Here is a 17029-nt window from a genome sequence, read left to right on the forward strand (position 1 = left end):
CCGTTGAACCTTTCAACCTTTCGTCACATTTCAGACTTCAAACATAAAGATTCATTCATCTTCCATACCGCGCCACCTCGAAAGGGTTGTGGGGGTTGCTGGAGCCTAACCCAGCTGACTTCGGGTGAAAGGCAGACTACACCTTAGACTGGTCGCCAGTCAGCCGTAGGGCACACAGAGAGACAAATGACCATCCACACTCACAATCATACCACCACCATCGAGAATCGTGCCTGCGTCTGTCTGCACCAAAGTCAGGTGAGTGAACCACTACACCACGAGGCGACTTTCAAACATCAAGGTATAAAATTAATTTTGTTTTGTCAAGAAACAACAAGTGGGACACAATTGTGAAGTGGAACAAAATCTATTGGATATTTCATACTTTTTTAACAAATAAAAACTGAAAAGTGGGGCATGCAATATTATTTGACCCCTTTACTTTCAGTGCAGCAAACTCACTTCAGAAGTTCAGTGACTGTTGACTGATGATGAATAGAATCGACCTGTGTGTAATCATGTCTCCGTATAAATGCACATGCTCTGTGATAGTCTCAGGCCTTGTTTAAAGTGCAATGAGCGTCATGAAGACCAGGAACACACCAAGCACCTCCGAGATACTGTTGTGGAGAAGTTTAAAGCGGGATTTGGATACCAAAAGATTTCCTTAGCTTTAACATATTTGTTTAGAACCAAAAGACAGTTGTTGCACTATAAAAAAATATATATCTTTTGAAAAATGGGTTAGGTGAGAAAGGAAAAATTCAGTTACACGCATAGCACAGCAAACGTGTATACAATTATACACAAAAATATTACGAAAATAAAAACTCAAAATAGCGGTGCTGTTGCGTAGTTCATGCAACTAACTTCAAGCGGAAATGACCAGTGGCAGGCCATCAGGGCCTTCAAGGCCTTCTCTGCTGGCCTAAGAAATATCTGCATCATATTATATTTTGTCCATCAATACTTATTATTCCAAATGGTCTGTTAGCTTCCTTTCATTGCTTTTCCCCCTGGTTGCACTGCTTCCAGATGTGTGTTTTCATATTGAAGCATTTAACCAATCACATTTCAGCCATTATTTGTTGCCAGATCAGATCTGCCTCAAAGCCTTCACAATCAGTTCTTGCGGGCTCTGCTGCATTAAACTAGACTGTTGCTTTTAACCAATCAGATTTCGAGTTGGCAACCCCACAATGATTTTTCATAGGCGTTAGCATTTTGCTGGCTGGGATATGTCATTGCTTTCACAAACTATGATTGCCTAGTAGGCGGGCCAAAGCAGTACCCGAGGCAGCCGAGATCGCAAACTCCACCCACAATGGCCGACAGAAGCAAAAATAAATGGATTCTGTTTGCTCACAAAGCTATTTTCCAGACGGACTTTTCCAGAAAAAAATGGACATCATTAAGAAAGGGCGGTCAACTCCGAAGCTAGCAAGCCTGTTACAGCCGGAAAAATGGTGTGTGCGGCACTTTCAGCGCGCTAACTTAGCTCCACAAGCAAATAGTATATTGTCGTGTTGATTTAAAGCTATTTTCAAAACGGACTATGCCGGAAATATGACAGGACAGGCTCGACTTTCATCATTAGCTTCGATGGCGATAGGAAAGAAGGAAGAAAGAAAGGAGGATGGATATTGTGTAAAAAGGATTTTTGGTGAGTAAAATATGGCTATATTCCTAAGTAATATTTCAATTGTGGGCCAAGTTCTGATATCTGAAAAGCTCCAGTGTTTGTATTTAATCACAAAATGCTGCTAGGAAGTGGATTTTACCCCAGTTTAATTTTTGGCGTTTCACCATTGACGTCCATCGCTGTCTTTTCCCGGGAAAAATCACCCCCCTGGCCTGGTTGTAATGTCTCAAAAGCTCCAGTATTTGTATTCAATCAATAAATGATGCTAGGAAGTGGATTTTACCTAATTTTAGTGCATTTTTTGTCATTTCACGTATGGACGTATTGACGTTCATCGCTGTCTTTTTACCGGGGAAATGATACTCCGGGCCCGGTTCTGATGTCTAAAAAGCTCCAGTATTTGTATTTAATCAATAAATGCTGTTATCGGCTGGATTTTACCCCATTTTCGGGCAATGTTTGCCCGTACGCCATTGACGTTCATCGCTGTCTTTTCCCAGGAAAATCACCCCCTGGCCTGGTTTTAATGTCTGAAAAGCTCCAGTATTTGTATTTAATCATGAAATGCTGCTAGGAAGTGGATTTTACCCCATTTTTGTGCATTAATTTATTGATTATTTTTTATGTGTCGCAGCTGTAGCTGCAGTAGAGGTTTTATAGCCATAAAATAGTTTTTGAGGGTTGGATTGATACGTTGAAGGCGCTACCAGAAAATGCACCTGGAAACTCGCTGGCGAAATTCTTCCGAAAATTACGTTTGTAAATGACGTGGGAAGGCGTCCTACCTTACAACTAAATTGGGTCAGCGCGGCCAGCAGCATCGTGTGTCGCCGAGTCTGCCCATCACGACAGAAAAAATTTGTTTCGGGGAGCCCCTGGAAACTCACTGGGTAAAATTCTTCCGAAAATTACGTTTGTAAATGACCTGGAAATGTGTCCTACCTTACGACCAATCAGCCACGTAGGGAGCGTTAAAGGGACATCATGTAAAAACAACGATTCACACATAGACTCTGCTTTCAGCTCTAACAAATAAAAGATTGAGTTTACACACTTAGAGAAGGTGAAGAAATTCAATCACTCGTCTATTAGGATCCAACAGCCGTTTCAGGCCACCATAAGATTTCAACTCTCCACAATGCATGGTTTGAACAAAGGTAGCGTGAGAATCCTAACATAACCACACACACATCCATAAATCACGCTTTATAAGGATTATAGTCAAGGAGCACTGTGCAAGAAATCATATTGAAATGGAGGGAGTCTCAGACCACTGCAAATCTATCAAGACCCGGCCTTCACTCTAAACTTTTACCTAGAACAAGGAGAAGACTGATTTGAGATGCAGCCAAGAGGCCCATGATCACTTCTTTGGGTGAACGTCAAAGATCTACAGCTGAGGTGGGAGTTTCTGTCCATAGGACAACAATCAGCCGTACACTGCACAAACCTGGCCTTTATGGAAGAGTGGCATGACAAAGCAATTTCTCAAAGCTATCCATAAAAGTCCTATTTATAGTTTGCCACAAGCCATCCGGGAGACACACCAAACATGTGGAAGAAGGTGCTCTGGTCATATGAAACCAAAATCAAACATTTTAGCAACAATCCAAAACAATATGTTTAGCGTAAAAGCAACACACCTCATCACCCCGAACACACTATTCCCACTATCAAAGATGGTGGTGGCAGCCTCTTGGTTTGGTCCTGCTTTTCTTCACCAGAGACAGTGAAGATGGTTAACTTTGATGGGAAGATGAATGGAGCCAAATACAGGACCATTCTGGAAGAAAGCCGGTTGGAGTCTGCAAAAGACCTGAGACTGGGATGGAGATTTATCTTCCAAGAGGACAATGATCCAAAACATCAAGCCAAATCTACAACAGAATGGTTCACAAATAAAGGTATCCAGGCGTTATAATGGCCAAGTCAAAGTCCAGACCTGAATCCAATCGAGAATCTGTGGGCAGAGCTGAAGACTGCTGTGCACAAAAACTCTCCATCCAAGGAAGAATGGGCAAGAATTTCAGTCTCTTGATGTGCAAAGCTGACAGAGACATACCCCAAGCAACTTCCAGCAAAAAGTGGCGCTACAAGGTATTAATGGCAGGGGGGCGAATTATATTGCACAATCCACTTTTCAGGTTTTTATACCACTAAATTCCGTTCCACTTCATGATTGTCTCCCACTTGTTTTTGATTATTGACAAAAAGTTTTAATTTTATATCTTTATGATTGAAGCATGAAATGTGGCAAAAAGTTTGAAAAGTTCAAGGGGGCCGAAAACTTTCACAAGGCCCTGTACATACGCTAAAGAAATGTCAAAGTCGAAATGATCTATTCTACCCTGATATTTATTAAGAAATATACTGAGGATTCTTGGAACTTATGTTGATGTATGTTATTGAATGTGCAATGAAACTTTATTCTTATGGCGGCAAAGCAACAAAGGGTTAAATTTGCATTGGTGCTGGTGTGTGTTTGTGCGTTCATTACCCATAAAGGCCACCGTGAATTGAAGTTTAGCAGTCACCACAACATCAAAGTCCTGGACTTAACGAGCAGCTGTTTGTTTATGTTAGAGGCAGAGAGAGCTGGCATGATAGAAAGAAGAGAAGTGTGGCCGCAACTGAGCCGAAATAACTCAGTTTTAAATTGATTTCTTCATATCAGATGGTCAGATTAAAAAAATTACTGATACCGATTTATGTCAAATGTCCAAATATTGGCCCAACCGATCATCGGTCAATCACTAATTTTATTTTGTTCCAGCACCCCGTGACCCTGACAAAGATAAGAATGTTGAAAATGAATATAGAGATAGATTTCCAGTCACAATGGCCCTCATGTTTTCTGCGAGAAAAATGGGTTTGACATCACTGGTGTGATGTAAAAGAATTGATGATCAATCTTGTGACAGCAGTATTGATTTTTTTTATGCTTTTCAGGAGTGGTACTCACTTTAGCAATCCCAGCAGTGAGTTGTGGAACAAGTGCGTGTGCCTTAAAAACACCCCTTGTTCCAATGGGGTCTGCTCATGGACACACAGGCCATGTTCGGTTCCTCACATCAGTGGAGCTACCGGAAGGATTGGGAATGAACTTCCCCTCCTTGACATCAGATTCCACAGGTAATTATGACCAGTATTTCACTGATACATATACAAGATTCGGTACTGATACTACACTAGTTTCTAACACTCACCCTCCCCAAGATGGTCGCCAACAACTCATGCCGTAAAAATTAGGAGAAAACCCCTCCTTATTTTGTTGTTAGCCTTACCCTTACCCAGGGCATCCAATAGATGTCCAATTGTGTGGCATCCAGTAATCCTTCTGCTGTGAATTTAAGAGTTTTTTACTAGTGAATTCACAATACATTTGAAGAGCGAGAGTGGTAGCGAATGACCTCCCATTTCATATGCATTGAATGCCTAGCTAGCGCTGCCATTGGCAGCCAATGACTTAAAGCAGTGTCTGACCAAGCCATGATAGCAATTAGTTTACATTCAAGTGCATTTAATTATTAAATGTTAAAACTTTTTCCCTTAAAAAAAAACTTATTGGTACGGATTGGCATTGGCTGATTCTACAAAGCCAGTTATCAGAATCATTATCCAGGGCTAAAAAATATTATTGGTTCAACACCAATGTTCCCTCTAAGATGCGCCCGTGTGCAATTGCGCACTACTCTCGTCTTCTCTGCGCACAGTAAATCATATGGAGCCCACAAAATAAAATCCCTTTTTTTACGCGCGAACCACTCATCTGCCGGGCCGCCCATTCATAGATATTAATAATTTCATTTTATTATTACTAAATCCTTTATGTGTAGTAGACATGCACCTGCTTATGGCAGGTGTGATACTGGTGTGCCCATAGCTAGCAATGATGATGTTGCTCACACCGGTACTCAGTGTGCTCAGGGAGGTTGTCTTTCTGCCCAGACAAACAAAAAATTAGAGGGAACATTGTTCAACACTAATTTTGACAATTGAAGTTTTGCTAACACAAAATGTTCATTTTTTGAATGCCTGAAATGTATGCCAGTGCTCTCAAAGCCTTTATATTCTGGTTGTTGCCAACTGCCTCGGATCGGACTAAAACATCTCAGACAATGTTGTTAGAAATATAAAATCAAAAGTTTAAGGCCCACGAATTATTAGTGTTATCTCTTCTTTTCAGGCAAACCGTTGGAGAGTGTTGACATTGTTGATGGAAACCTTCAAAGACGCGATTCTGCTCGCCGCAGAGCCTCAGGCCACCTGGCTTTGAAAACCAATCAACTTGTCATATCGGGGGGAGATGGCTACGAGGATTTCAGACTAAACAACAGCAGTGAGACTATTGGACGGGATGACAGCACCAACCACCTTTTGCTGTGGAGGATCTGAGACTTTCAAGCCCAGTTTGAACTTTGAAACTCAACCTGCTTCCTATTGCTACATAGTGTTTCAGCCTTGTGTATGTGACGTTTTAGTTTTCTGCTTGGCTCTGGCAGTTTTGATGCACATTATGGTTATGGATTCCGCTTGGATGTGGGCATGGTTATGTTCACTTTAAACATAGTTTTGTTGAGTATGAATATTCTAAAATGGGCTGCACCACACTGAGTGGCATTTTTTTGTTACAGTACATTAACCAGCCTTCACATGAAACAGAAGCCTAAAAGAGACAAAAGATGCAGGCGTCAAATGCTTCCTATCATTTGTCTCAATTTTATTAGTAAGAAGTTGCTAATATATTGTTGTAAAAAATGTTTTGTGTCAATTATTGGTTGAACGTAAAACCACATGGTAATGTAACTTTGTACTGTATTTAGTGATAACAGTTTGCTGACGATAGAGAAAGAACTTCAGCATTAAAGTGAGGTTCGTAAAACCTGATTGGTCAACAGATAATATATGAAAAACTTGTTGAAGGGGAGGATTGAGCACCTTAATAAGAAACAATGTGTACTAATGGTGTGGGACCATTTTTTTCATTAAATCCATCACCGTCATTTACCACCCATTTATTCTTGGATATACATACACGTGTATTCAACAAATAATCTTTTTCATGTTTAAAAACAATACAAAAGCTAAATGTGTCTTATACAGACAAAATGTGCATTTCAATGATTATGCCAAAGCCTGCCTTCTATGTTTTAGTGTGAATGTTTGAAAGATTTAGGTTGCCAGTATCATCTGCCAGGAGGAAAATTGACATTGATTGCTTACTTCTCAATCAGGACCTGTTCAAGTTGATTTACTAAAGAATAGATGAAGATAGTTGTGTACAGTATTTATGGTTTTGATTTCACTTTCGTATGGATAGCACTTAATTTATAGATGTGGCATTCACCTTTTTCTTTGTGAGCTGAGGTACAATGAGGTCACAGTGTCAATTCTGGGGCACAGGAATTGAGTTCAAGCACGCACATAGCACAGGGAATAACAGAATCCTCGAATATACGTCATATTTTATTTTATTTAAAACACTACAACATTTTCTACCAGGTTTCCACACACGTGCCCAATCTGAACCTCTTAAGTATGGAATTACAAATGTATCCTGCGATCTTTGCGAGAGGAAAAAAATGCAGTGTTACTCTTTTTTTTTAGGGGAGTGTGTCACATACGTGTGATTTAGTTTTACCTACTATAATTTCAGTTGTGAGTGTGCTAGATACTGAATAGGTCAGAAGGACAAATGCTAAGCGCCTGCACGTGCCTTCAGAAGGCTAGAAGTTAAGCCATTTTACACATTTACGCATGCAACACACACACAAACAGATGTCAGTGGAAGTGAAGGACAGGTGAATGTATTCTTACACAGACCGTAGCCTTAGGATTTGAGGTTTAGTGGGGATTGTTTTGGATCCCTCTAAGTTAATAAAGCGCATCATTGGCCATCTGGGTATTTCACCTGGTGCATCAACATTAAGGGAGCCAATTCCTAAAAAGGATTAAACTGGTCATTGTGATATCTGCTTTGTAGTCAATTAGACAGTGGCCTTGCCCGACGTTGAATAGCACTTGGCTTATCATTTTCCAAATGTTTTCTTTCATGGTTTGTCTACAATTTTTTCCCATACTAAATGTTCATTTGTGGTCGGTATGTGATGAACTGCAGAAAATATTTAAACAGCAAGAGCTCATTTTGAGATCAAGGAAAAGAATATTTGAACAGCATGAAAATTTACAATGTGCTCATTTAAAATATTGTATGACAGTTTTCACTGGACTAATCGGAACACAAAGACATATATATGTCTATACACATTTTGTTGTAGGACTGTGCCATAATCAGTGAAAATTCTGTTGTATACTCATGCTGGTTTGAGGTCCAGAGGAGCATGCTGCTGTATTTTATGTATGTGTGCAAGCAATGACACCATTCATTCTACATGTGTGTGCAATCTGGACATCAGTGTGTTTCTTTTATATTTTTCTGAGCCTGCCAGTTAAAATTAACCATATTGGCGAGGCATCCATTTGGTCAGATCAACACATTCCTAAAGAAAGTCACATCAATTTTACTGTTTGTTAATGCAGGAATCTGATTAGATTTTTTCAATAACTGGTTGCCTCTGAATATTGTTACAATTCCTGAAGCAATTCTTCCATTTTTTTCAACAGGAAAATTTTACTCCTTGCCAAAGCTAACTAAAATTGAGAAGAGTATTTAATCTGTCCCCATAAGTCATTTCAAGTGTACATCTCCTCATGCCTTTATTGTTGTAAATATTAAATGTTTTTTTCTGTAAATTGTGCACCCGAGGTCCTCAATTGTTGATATAAATCTAGTGGCATATTTTTATATAGTATTTGTGAAAAGATTTTTTTTGTATTTTTTTTGTCGTCTCCTCTAGCGTACCCAGTGAGCATCACATAATTTATGCCCGTCATCTCTCCAAAAACAAGACTAGATGGGCCTCCATTGTGACCAAACAAAATATCTGTGCCATTTCTGTCAGTTTTACTCTGTGTTTTCAATGTGATGGACATCTAGAAGGATTGAACAATCACTGTCTTTGACACCATTTAGTTGTCAAACGTCACTTCCTGTGTTTAACTGTTCTTGTTCCCTCTTTGTTGGTTCATATTTGTAAATAAATGTTTTCACTGGTGCTACTTTGTGATTCCTTTGTACCCTCAAAGACTGAGATGAGGTAGTAGAAACTCAGTAGTAACTATTTGAATTTATATCTGCACCAAATAATAGTTTTTGTAGAGATCTCCAAAAATACAACAGAACCCCTAGTGCTTTAGTTCTCATCTCATCTCATTTTCTGAACCGCTTTATCCTCACTAGAGTCGCGTGGGGTGGCAGAGCCTATCCCAGCAGCCTTTGGGCCAGAGGGAGGGAACACCCTGAATCGGTGGCCAGCCAATCGCCGGGCACAAGGAGACAGACAACCATTCACGCACACACTCATCCCTAGGGGCAATTTAGAGTGTCCAATCAGCCTACGATGCATGTTTTTGGAATGTGGGAGAAAACCCGAGTACCCGCAGAAGACATACGCAGGCCCGGGGAGAACATTCAAACGCCAAACAGGTGGACTGGCCTGGATTTGAACCCGTGACACCAGAACTGTGAGGCCGACTCGCTAACCACTGGCGCCCCCGGGCCGCCTACTTTAGTTAGTAATTCTCTACAAATAAAAGTACTTAGGTGTTGTTAGACGACAAGCCCTGGTATCTGACTCTATCTACGTTTATCTATATTAAACTATAACTGACTTGTCGTCTTAACAAAAGGGTATGCTCATATTCGAATAGAGACGACCAAGATATGCTGGGTTACTCCACAGAATATTTATTCCTAATATATATAAATCCAAGTCAGAGCTGATCCCATCCAAAGCTCTGGGTCAAAAAGAACAATTCTCACACAGGTTGCACAGTTTTTATATGATGAATAGTCCGCGACGGTCCCAGGGTTCCGCCCTCTCCTGTGATCCGTCCAGATGTTTCGGTAACACTGCGCGCATGCACCGGTGGTTGTGCACGCATGCATCAAAGGAAACACTCCCCGCACGTGTCACCAAAGAAGCAATACGAAGCCCCGCTTCACTGCGATGATTTATGGGCTCAGCGGGGGTGCAGAGGGTTCAGTTTGGGGGCAATGTTCCCTCTATTTTTTTGTTTGTCTGGGCAGAATGACTACCTCCCTGAGCACACTCATCATCATTGCTCGCTATGGGCACACACCAGTATCACACCTGCCATCAGCAGGTGCATGTCTACTACACATAAATGATTTAGTAATAATAAAATGTAATGATTAATATCTATGAATGGGCGGCCTGGCGGATGAGTGGTTCGCACGTCGGTCTCACAGCTAAAAATAAAAAATAAATTGGGATTTTATTTTGTGCGCTCCATATGATTTGCTGTGCGCAGAGAAGACAAGAGTAGTGCGCAATTGCGCACGCGCGCAGCTTAGAGGGAACATTGTTTGGGGGCACCCATGCTTCACTGCAATGAACAAAACACACGATTAAAAACGTCCCAGTCTTCAGTGTCCAATTGGTCTATATTGTCAAACTATTTTTGTAAATGAATATGACAGCGTAGCCCCGCACCCACTCGCTTGAATATAATCACTTCACGTATGAAAGAGTGGCTATAACTCACATTGGTGTGTCCCGCTTGCATGTAGACACGTGCGCACAGTATGTACGGCGCATTTAAAATGAGCGATTGACCACTAAGATGTCTTCCGAGTCTTCGGCTATTTGATGTGCAAAAATAGAAGGACAACAAAAAAGATAAAATCCTCATACTTGACCGATATTTGGAAGTGAGAGTAACACTTTGTACTGTAGTTCTAATATTTGCCGTCACCTCTGCTGCAGCATTAGTGAAATTCTGCCCGCATTAAGTTTATTTTGTTATCATTCATCCAGTATTTTATTATTATTATTTGACCTCGTAGCTCCCTCGTGATGAAAACGGCACTTTTGCTGGTTAAAATTTCATCTCCTGTTTTAAAATTGCTTTAATTTTCCCATTTAAAATGTAACTTAATATGATTTTGTCCTTCAAGCTACCACACGAGTTCCACAATTTGACCGTCGTTGATCATTTTTTGGTGCTTCTAGTCATGTGGTTGATCGTTTTTGATGGTTGTTAGTCGCTCAGGATTTAGAGTGGCGCACGGTGATTTTAAATAACTATAACATAAAAGCATTTATCTGCTCATCTTGAAATGTATACGAGGTCACGAGTGATCACTTACTTACGGGTTTGAATAAAACAATGAAAGCGTGCGAACCTGCCAAAAGTTAGATTTGTAATTAACTGCAATTTCCAATTCCCTAAGATGAAAATGTCATGTGTGAATAGAACAGGTTTAACAGTTATTTAAACAATAGGGAACCTTTTTGTCTAACAAGAGTTGCACATTAATTGCTATACAGACGCTCCCCTACTTACGAACGAGTTAGGTTCCGAGCGATTGTTCATAAGTTGAATTTGTTTGTAAGTTGCTCAGTGCTATATTTTGTATTATAATTTATATTTAAGGCCTATATAAGTATATTGAAGGTTTATATAAGTGCATTTGTATGTTTAAGGCTTGTATAAGTAACACACATTGGTTTGTACTGAAAAAAAACATTTAATAAAATGGAGAGAATACATACAGTACTGTATACATACATTAGAGAGAGAGATTTACTAGAAACTGGCCGAAAGAAGCTATCTAATGACGATTGCAGTTTTGTTTTTTCATCATAAATGATGCGGTAGCACTGTATGGCATCATTCAATTGATTTGCAAACTTTGTGCAACGTTCAATATTTGGGTCCTGCTGCTCGATCTTTATGTTTATAAATGGTACTGACGGTCGAACGATTCAAGTTGTATTCCCGTGCAACGCGCATCAAGCTTCGTTATTATTGCCACTCATTTCAAATGAAATGGCTTGCCTCTTCCTTGCACCTCCCTCAATAGAAGCCTTTCGCTTTTCACCAACCATATTGAATAATGGATGCATGAGATATTTAATGATAAAAATGAAAAAGGTTCTTTGTGCACTGGAGATACGTTCACACACTTCCGCATTGCAACGAAGTGGGCAGAAGAAGGTAGATGCTGGGTGAGCTGAGCTCTCACAGCGCCAGGCGTCGGTATTAGCGGCGGAAAGAAGTACTACTCGGAAAAAGGCGCGCAATACAAAATCGAACTTACGAACATTTTTCGACATAAACGCAATTTGCAGACATGTTCGTATGTACCGTTGTTCGTAACTCGAATGTTCGTAAGTAGGGGAGCGTCTGTATAATAATTTAACCAGAGTGGCCCGGTGAGTGAGTAGTTAGCGCATCAGCCCCGCAGGTCTGAGATTGAGGGCTTGATCCCAGGTCCGGACTTTCCTGTGGGGAGTTTGCATGTTCTGCTGGGCTTATGTGGCTTTTCTCCGGGTTCCCGGGTTACCTCCCACACCCCAAAAACATGCATGGTTGGCTGGTTGGACTCTAAATTGCCCCGATGTCTAAGTGTGAGCACGAATTGTTGGTGTCTGTCTCCTTGTGACCTGCGATCGGCTGGTGACTAACTGAGGGTATCCCCCACCTGGTGCCTGTAGTTGGCTGGGATAGGTTCCAGCACCCTCTGCGACCCTTGTGAGGATAAGTGGTTGAATGACTGAATAATTTCACCTTGAACTATTTTTTTTTCAAGTCAATGAATCAATTTTATTTATGAATGATATCCATTTAGCGGCGGATGAGTGATTAGTGCGTCGGCCTCACAGCTCTGGGCTACTGGATTTGAATCCAAGTCGGTTCACGTGCATGGTGGTTGCATGTTCTCCCTGGGCTTGCGTGGGTTTTCTCCAGGTACTCCGGTTTCCTCCCACATTTAAAAAACATGCATGGTTTGCTGATTGGAAAATCTAAATTGCCTCTAGGTTGTCCGTCTCCTCGTACCCTGCGATCAGCTGGTTACCGATTCAGGGTGTCCCCTGCCTCTGGCCCACAGTCAGCTGGGATAGGCTCCAGCACCACCTGCGACCCTAGTTAGGATAAAGCGGTTTAGAAAATGAATGAATGAATCAATCCAACTAAACTTTTTGAAGCATTATAATAATGTGTATGTGTACTGTAAGCTGTGAAATAATACATTTCATAGACAGAAAAAAATATTGGACATTAAAATTTAACCAATGATTTATAATTCAAATTTCATTTTGACACAGCTTAACATTAATCTTCCTGTATGAATGACGCTTGATTAATTTTAATTGACAAAACTGTAGGTAAAAAGAGCCCTTGTATGACCTTCACACAATTCATTTCGATATGCAACACAAAGGTTATTGCTCATTTCTTTTGTCGGAAACCAAACGGAAGAATGAATTCTATTTAGTTGCATCAATAGACTGCTGGTACATTTTAGTGCTTGTCTATCTAATGTAGTTAGAGAAGCCAAATGCTAATATAGACCAGTTGAAACCTCAGTCCTTTGCAAAAGATTGGAATTAAAATTCATCTTTATGAGTAAATAAACCTATTGCAATGCATCTATACCAGGGATGGGCAACTCTGGTCCTCGAGAGCCGCTATCCGGTCTGTTTTCTATATTTCCCTCCTCTACCACACCTGCATCAAATGATCAACTCATCAGCAAGCTGTCTAGATGCTTGATACCGATCCTGATTATTTGATTCAGGCGTGTTGGTGGAGATAGATATGGAAAACAGACCGGATAGTGGCTCTCGTGGGCCGGAGTTGGGCACCCCTGATCTATACAGTGCCGTGAAAAAGTATTTGCCCCCTTCCTGATTTTTTGCATATTTATTACATACATTCAGACCATCAAATTAATTTTCGTATGACACAGAGACAACCCAAGGAAAGAAAAATGAAGTTCCTAAATGATGATTTTATTTACCAATGCAGAAAAAATACAAACTTGTCTGTCCCTTTGTGAAATAGAAATTCATTGGCCTCCTTTAAGGTCAATGTTCATGACTTTACTTTAAGAAAAACACTGGCCAAAGCTGGCATCCATGGCAGAGTTCCAAGAGGAAAACCATTACTGTCCAAAAAGAATATAAAGGCTCGTCTTACATTTGCCAAAAAACATCTTGATGATCCTCCACACTTTTGGAAGAACATTCTGTGGACTGATGACTCAAAAGTTGAACTTATTGGGTATAAATGTGAAATTACTTAATAAAAATCCAAATTATGAATGTGAAATTACTTAGTAAAAATCCAAATTATATTAAGTAAAAAAATGTTCATAAATATAACCTTCCCAGCATACAATTATACCTATTAAACATTTGCAATCAAGTAATACTAAGAGACATATTCAATATTCTTTTTTTCTTCTGAAAATGCAGAACATTGAACATTGTCATTTTTGGGGAGCAAAAAACAACTGCACGCATATTGCATGTGCTCTTGTGAGATGCTTATTCCCTGCTTTTCTTTAATTTGTGCAATTTTTGTAAGTTTCTTGGCTCGTTACATTTGGCGAAAATTAACGATTTAAAGTTAACACTTATTACTAATTACTGAAGTTGAGAAATATTATATATTATATAATATATGTGCAAAAAACTGACTAACATTTTCACACCATATTTGAAACACTGTGTGGCGCTAAATATGAGAAAATGTCCTTGTCTTTTTAATCGAGCGCAGCTTTACAATTGGAGCCACTCATAGACTGTCTGCTACCTGACTGAGTTTGCAAAGGAGGCATCGAACCCACAACCACAGAACTGTGAGGCCGACGCGCTAACCACTCGCCAGACAAGTAACATAAATAATATAATATATTCTTGTGTTTGTACATTGGGGGTCTGTGTGTGGGAGTGGGGGTCGTCCCAGAGGGCAAAATTAAAAAATAAAATTATGCTATTGGTTTTACTGATACAGAAATCAGCATATATGTATTCTGTATTTCTGAGTAGGGTTCTTGAGAAGTAGCACTGAACATCTCCTTGCATGTCTGAATGTGTTTGGTCATATTTAAATACACTTTTTCAAAAATATGTACAGTAATCCCTCGAATATTGCGGTTAATGTAGACCAGACATGGGCGCAATAAATGAAAAATCGCGAAGTAGGATCATTGTAGCTGTACCTGAGGCGGTGTGGCAATTTAGGTTTTTCTTTAATAATTTTGTGTGTTGTGTACATCCAATGTTTTGAGTTATATGTGTATTTTGTTCATTTTCTTTCTCCATATTTCATAATGTAAACTGTGTTGTACAATTTTGAGCTTAGAAATGACGTCAGGACATGAAAAAGTGGTCATGTGACCAATAGAGAGGACTGTTGGGAAGGACGTGCTTTGTTCAGACTTGTAACAATTTAAAGAGGACGCGTGAAATAATTTGGTTAAGGCTTAGGAGCTCCTAATTCAAGTCAGAAAGTGCACACGGTTTTTGTCTATTTGTTTATAAGAGATTCCTTTGTTGTAGGTATTTTGTTGTAAATAACAATATTGTGTTGTAATATTTATGTCATTTCTGTTTTTCATGGTGTTGTCGAGATGTTGTTGTACGATGCTTGGAAAAATAAAATCATCACTCCCGTCATACATCAGTCGATGCATGGCTTAATTCTGACCAGGAGAACAACGTTAGGGGCAGCTAAAATCACCCCAATTATAACTAACTTTTTTTAGTCCTAGTAGCAAGCGGAAGACAGGGGAGTGGCTTTCGCTTACAAATTTCAGCGTGGATTTTCACATTTTTATGAACTTAATTTTTTTTTTTTAATGTTCTTCAGTGCTGAGTCCTAGTAGCAAGCGGAAACAGGGGAGTGACTTCCGCTTGCGAGTTTCAGCGTGAATGTTTACATTTTTATGAACTTAAAAAAAAAAAAAAATCCCCCAGAAAAAATCCGCGATGTAGTGAAGCCGCGAAAGTTGAAGCCGCGATATTCACTATTTTTTTGACATTGTCAATTAAAAAGGGCATTCCGTAAATTATTCACTGCCAATGACAAAAAGTGACATATAATCGATTTAAATTGGCAGAGTGGAAGAGATCACAAACGTCATCATAGCTGTGACGTTAGGCTTCGCTCGTGTTTCTCTCCCCCTCTCTCCCCCCCCTCTCTCGCTCTCTCCCCCCGTCCCCCTGTCCCTCTGTCCCTCCCTCATACCCACACGAGAGTAAAGCGCACGGCTGGGAAAGGAAGAACCGAATTCAACCGGCTTTGTGCCTTTCTACTCACCACTTCCAACTACCTAAACTTTCTTCGCCATTTCTAGTCTTGTCGTTGTCGGAACTCTAAACTTTCTCCACTTAAATTCACCCAAGCCGGTAAGTGTGAGAACTTAAGAGCTGTGTTAACTCCTCATTTCGGTTTGTACTTTTGCTTTGTAATACATGAACTATACGTTGGCTAAATTTCTGTTTGGATGCTTTTATTTGGGGGGGGGGGGGGGGGGGGGGGGTAGATTTGCAAGGATGGCAAGTGGTCTGCTTTTTAATTTGATGTACAAGGAAGCTCGACAAGAGAACAACATTTCCATCTATAGTTGAGCATAATGGGGTCTCTCGTTAGTTGTGGTGGCGAAGTGCTCGTGTCCCCATGCAAATGGTGGCTCAATAGGCTTATGAAAGCTTTTTCTCTACAAAATATTGACGCATAGGGCGACCCGGCGAATGAGTGGTTAGCCGCGCATTGGCCTCACAGTGGGGGGCCTGGGTTCAAATCCAGGTCGGTCCACTTTTGTGGAATAGCATGTTCTCTCTCCCCGGGCCTGCGTGGGTTTTCTCCGGGCACTCCGGTTTCCTCCCACATTCCAAAGACATGCATGGTAGGCTGATTGGACACACTCTAAATTGCTCCTAAGTATGAGTCTGGTGTGAATGGTTGTCCGTCTCCTCGTGCCCTGCGATTGGCTGTCCAAGATGAGATGAAATATTGACATTGTTTTGTCTCTGATCATGTCATTTCATGTCTTCAATTCAAATTTATCTTCTCGGCTCCAAGACTTCAAACAGATCTGTTTTGTGTATTTCACTCAATACATTTGCACTTAATCAATGTTCATTACACCTTGGAGGGAATCCATCAAATTGGGCTCTTTTTTGGACCATTGGACGGGACTTTCTAACTCGTTCCGGGACTGAGCTCAAACGAACGTTTCCCATTGAAATGAACTAAAAACAAATTAATTCCTTCCAACCCTCTGAAAAAACACCCAAAACAGGATATTGGATTGGAAAAAATGTTTTATTTGTTCTAATTTGCCATCTATTAACAAAGTAACACATAACCAGTGGTTTAATGTAACTAAAATGTGTTTAATAGTACTAAAATTATACGGATTTCGAAGGCGGGAGAGAGAGAGACGGACAGAGAGGGGGGGCTTTTTGCACGTTCAATGCGCTGCTAGAATAACATAAACAAATTTAA

The 17029-nt window shown here is 40.3% G+C and overlaps 2 protein-coding genes across 4 annotated transcripts in view; both read left to right on the forward strand.

The window, feature by feature from the left end:
- arhgef17 (Rho guanine nucleotide exchange factor (GEF) 17) overlaps nt 1–8758 on the forward strand; it is a 103600-nt gene extending 94842 nt beyond the window's left edge. For all 3 annotated transcript variants that reach the window (XM_077611275.1, XM_077611276.1, XM_077611274.1), the window contains 2 exons: nt 4592–4774; nt 5829–8758. In XM_077611275.1, coding sequence (XP_077467401.1) covers nt 4592–4774; nt 5829–6037 — 392 coding nt within the window. In that variant the 3' untranslated portion in view covers nt 6038–8758. The remainder of the gene's footprint in view (nt 1–4591; nt 4775–5828) is intronic.
- Nucleotides 8759–15748: 6990 nt separating this feature from the next.
- The window catches only part of relt (RELT TNF receptor), a 29705-nt gene continuing 28424 nt past the window's right edge, over nt 15749–17029 (forward strand). The window contains exon 1 of the mRNA XM_077611285.1: nt 15749–15927. The gene's annotated coding sequence lies outside the window, so the exon portion shown is untranslated. The remainder of the gene's footprint in view (nt 15928–17029) is intronic.

The sequence above is a fragment of the Stigmatopora argus genome, chromosome 10 (genome assembly GCF_051989625.1).
Source record: "Stigmatopora argus isolate UIUO_Sarg chromosome 10, RoL_Sarg_1.0, whole genome shotgun sequence".
NCBI lineage: Eukaryota > Metazoa > Chordata > Actinopteri > Syngnathiformes > Syngnathidae > Stigmatopora > Stigmatopora argus.